This window comes from Arachis duranensis, chromosome 7 (assembly GCF_000817695.3).
Source record: "Arachis duranensis cultivar V14167 chromosome 7, aradu.V14167.gnm2.J7QH, whole genome shotgun sequence".
In the NCBI taxonomy this organism is placed as follows: Eukaryota; Viridiplantae; Streptophyta; class Magnoliopsida; order Fabales; family Fabaceae; genus Arachis; species Arachis duranensis.
Genome location: NC_029778.3, coordinates 53,634,573 through 53,638,492, shown reverse-complemented (window position 1 = coordinate 53,638,492; position 3,920 = coordinate 53,634,573). Strand labels below are relative to the sequence as shown.

Genomic DNA, 3,920 nt, shown 5'->3' with positions numbered 1-3,920 from the left:
CCTTAACGGCTACTTAACGGCTAGTTTTGCAACGGTCACTTTCATGAACAATAACGGCACAATAATATTGACTAATTTAAAAACTTACATCAGAAGTAAATAAAACAAACTACATCACATAGCAGTAATATGCAGTAAATAAATAAGAACATACTACATAACACTACGAATACAAGGAACCATTAAGTAAACCACTTGACCATTATTTTCTCACATGCAATCTCATGAAGAGCTCGTCGTTTCTCACTCATTGTAGACGTGTCAGCATTAAGTATTTGCATATCCATTTCCCTTTCTTTTGCTTTTATCTCCATTTCTTTAATATACCTCTGAGTTTGTAATTTTTGTTCTTTCATTGCCGCTTGAATTTGTAACTCCTTCTCTTTGATTGCCATCATCTTTGCTCTATGTTCCTTCTCCTCTTCTCTTTCTTTTTCCCTTTCCATTAGTTCCTTTTCTCTAACATTCTTAATATCTTCCATGAGAGATAATTTTTTGACAACCGATGATTTTCTTTCGCTAAAATCTTCAGACATCTGTGCTTTTCCCTTACCTCTTCGCTTGCTCTTCTTTGATCCTTGTGGGCGAACGGGAGAGTCCACACCGGGTTCGTCAGCCAACGGTGTTTCTGGGTTTGATGAGGATGAGTATGCTCCAGTTGCACTAACCTTGATTATCAGCCAACAGTGTTTCTGGGTTTGATGAGGATGAGTATGCTCCAATTGCACTAACCTTGGTTCTCTTTGAGCCGCCACTCTGTGTAGGTAGTTGGCTTCTCCATTTTTGCTCCAACCGAAGCATGTTCCAATACCTCTCAAAAGTGAATTTTTTACCATAATTTGTGGAATAAAGTTTATAAGCCAACTCCTTTATATCATCAGCGTTCGAACCACTCCTTATGTTTCGACTAGCTTGATCGTAGCAACCAGCAAATTGTGCAACAACCTTGTTGATCTTATACCATCGTTTCTTACATGCAACTACCCCCCTTGTCATGTCGGTGCAAAATTCTACACAGTAGCTATGAATTCGACTCCAAAATGTTTCTCCCTTTTGATCGGTACCAACTACAGGGTCAGTTGAAATATTTAACCATGCACTGATCAACATCCCATCCTCTTCCCAATGCCAGTGTTGAATACTATCTTGCCTCCGATCTTCAATATCATCATCATTGAGGTCGATAGCATCTAATCCACGAGAGTTGGCAAAATCGGAATATTGCGAATTAGGACTAGATTGTATAGGAGTCTGAGAGGATGGATTAGAAGAGCCACCAACACCAGATGAGTTATGTCTTGATGCACTGAATTGAGTTGGAAACGGCAAGGAAGTTGGAGTAACATTTCCGATAGAAGGGTTAAATATGGATGAAAATGGAAAATGAGGTGTTTGTGAATTTTGATTTTGCGGTTGGAATATAGGAAACTGATTATTATAAGGAGCTTGAAAATTGAAATTAGAAAGATTTTGTGGATTTGGATTTTGAAATGTATTTGGTAGTATGAAGTTTTGATTTGGAACTTGAGTGTTTGAGGTTTGAGATTGTTGGGTATTTGGAATTTGAGGAAAGTTTTGTAAGTAATTGAAGAAAGAGTTGAGTTGGTTTGGATCCATTTTTCGAAAAAAAATAATAGTAGTAGAACTTTGATTTTGTAAACTTGGAAGAAGATGAAGAAGAGTAGTAGAGAGTGTAAGAATAGAAGTGTATCTAAGTGGTATATATAGAGTAACAAAATATTAGTTTATTAATAATAACAGTAACATAGTAATGGCTAATTTCCAACAGTTAATTTTACAATGGCTAGTTTTGCAACGGCTAATTTAATATAATAATATAAATTATTATATAAATAAAAATTTAATCATTTAATTAATTAATTATTATAATTATTAGTAAATTAAATACGATTTAATTATTTAATATAATTAATCATATTTAATTTATTAATAATTATAATAACTAATTAATTATGTAAAGTATACTATATATATATATATATGTAACTATTATTAATATATATGTAACTATTAGCTCAATACACACACACACACATATATATATATACAAAGTATTAATTTTATTAATAAAATATTATTTTTTTTTTGAGAGAGAGCGTCTCTCTGAGCAGGGCTTTTGCTGCTCCGAACTTTGTGAAGGAACTCCTTTTTTAATTGCTCCAATGGTAGACCCTTCCTTTTTCCTGACACACAGTAAATGGGGTTCAAAATTTTTGAACCGTTGGAGTTGCTCTTAACTCCAGCCTTCTCCCAAATGGCGCTATCCTGGAGAACCCTGTTGATGCCGCCACCGCCGCCGGGCCTGGACCAAACGTCCTCCTTGAAGTTGGCCCTGCCGTCGGCGGCCTCAAGGGCGGTGCAAACGGTGTCCTGAGCTTCTCTAATCATCTTCTCGAAGCGGGCCCTTACAGAAGAGGAGGAGGAAGAAGAATGGGCCTGATTGTCGGATTCTTTATTTATTTAATATTTTTTATTTAGTGTAAATGTTTAGGGTTTGTAATTTAGGGTTTATAGTTTAGGTTATGATTAAAGTATTTTGGATTTGTGGTTAGGATTTAGGATATATTTTTGAGGGGTTTAGAGTTGAGAAGTTATGTGTTAGGATTTAGAATTTAAAATTTAGGATTTGTGATTTAGGTTTAGAGTTTATGTTTAAGAGTTTAAGATTTAGGATTTAGTGATGTGTATTTAGTTTTTTTTTTTAAGTTAATTTATAAATTTTAAATTAATGAATATTAAATTAAAATTGATAAAAAAAAATTAGTATAAATTAAATAATTTGAAAATAAATACTCTAAAAAATTGATATTGAAATTTAAAAATACCAATAAATAAGATTGTATTTAGTTAATTAAAGATCTCACCATTTTTATTCAACTGATGTTGGTTTAGTATTTTAAAGTTAATCTTAGTTTGTAATTTTTTAAACTAAAATATAAACCTAATATTATTATTAGAGTAAAATTATAAAATTTGAAATAAACAAAGACAGCAAAATAAATTTAAAATTTGAAATTATTAAAAATTTGTAAAATAAAAATTTAAATTTGTGATTCTTTAAATTTAAAAGTATTGATAATTAACGTTGCAAAATAAAGTTTAAAATAAATAATTTTAATTAAACAAACGTACTCCTAAAGTTTAAAGGTTATTTATTTAATATTATTAGTAGAAAATTATAAAATTTAAATAAACAAACGTAGTAGAATGAATTTTAGAATTTGAAATATTAAAGATTAGAAAATAGATCATTTTAAATTTTAATTTTTTTTAATTTCAAATTTTAAAATTTGAAATTGTTAAATATTTGAAAATAAATAATTTAAATTTTTAATTTTTTAATTAAAATTATTGGAAATTGAAGTTGCAAAATAAATATTAAAATAAATCATTTTAATTAATCAAATTTTAAAAACATACTACTTTAAGAAATGGAAAGTTGTTGTCATCGTCGTCAATTTTTGGGATTTTGAATTTTTTTTACAAATAAAAATTAATTTATTTTACTTTTTTAATAAGTAAATTGGTTAATTCACAACGGTTTAATTACTTTGTTGGTTTCTATAATTTCACAAAATTTTTAATCAGATCTCTATACTTTTTTCATAATTGGATCCCTGCACCAATTTTTTTTTTAATTGAGTTCCTACACTTTTTTTTCCTTTTATTTGAGTCCCTGCACTAATTTTTTTTAGTTGAGTTCCTATACAATTAATCCAATTACTACCAAGAGGGACTTAATTGAAAAAAAATTAGTGCAGAGATTCAATTAAAAAAAATTATAAGGATCTAATTGATAATTTTATAAAACTATAAAGATCAACAGAATAATTAAATCTTTTACAACTTAACTTTTTTCTTTGATCATTTAATAATTTGATTAAATTATTTTTATTCCT

At 29.2% G+C, this 3,920-nt stretch overlaps 1 protein-coding gene across 1 annotated transcript; it reads right to left on the bottom strand.

Annotated features, from left to right (window-relative positions):
• Nucleotides 1-182: 182 nt before the first annotated feature.
• LOC107459023 (glutathione S-transferase T3) lies at nucleotides 183-2,409 on the bottom strand. Its single transcript, XM_021126774.2, has 3 exons — nucleotides 2,296-2,409; nucleotides 733-1,428; nucleotides 183-668 (listed from the first exon to the last, which is right to left on the bottom strand). The coding sequence occupies exons 1-3, from the start codon at nucleotides 2,407-2,409 to the stop codon at nucleotides 183-185; spliced, it is 1,296 nt and encodes a 431-aa protein (XP_020982433.2).
• Between the last annotated feature and the right edge of the window lie 1,511 nt (nucleotides 2,410-3,920).

Coding starts and splice junctions, on each gene's coding strand:
- LOC107459023 (XM_021126774.2), bottom strand. CDS start 2,409: ATGATTAGAGAAGCTCAGGACACCGTTTGCACCGCCCTTGAGGCCGCC. Junction 1,429..2,295: donor GCGGTGGCGGCATCAACAGG/GTTCTCCAGGAT, acceptor TATAATAATCAG/TTTCCTATATTCCAACCGCA. Junction 669..732: donor GCGGCTCAAAGAGAACCAAG/GTTAGTGCAATT, acceptor CTGATAATCAAG/GTTAGTGCAACTGGAGCATA.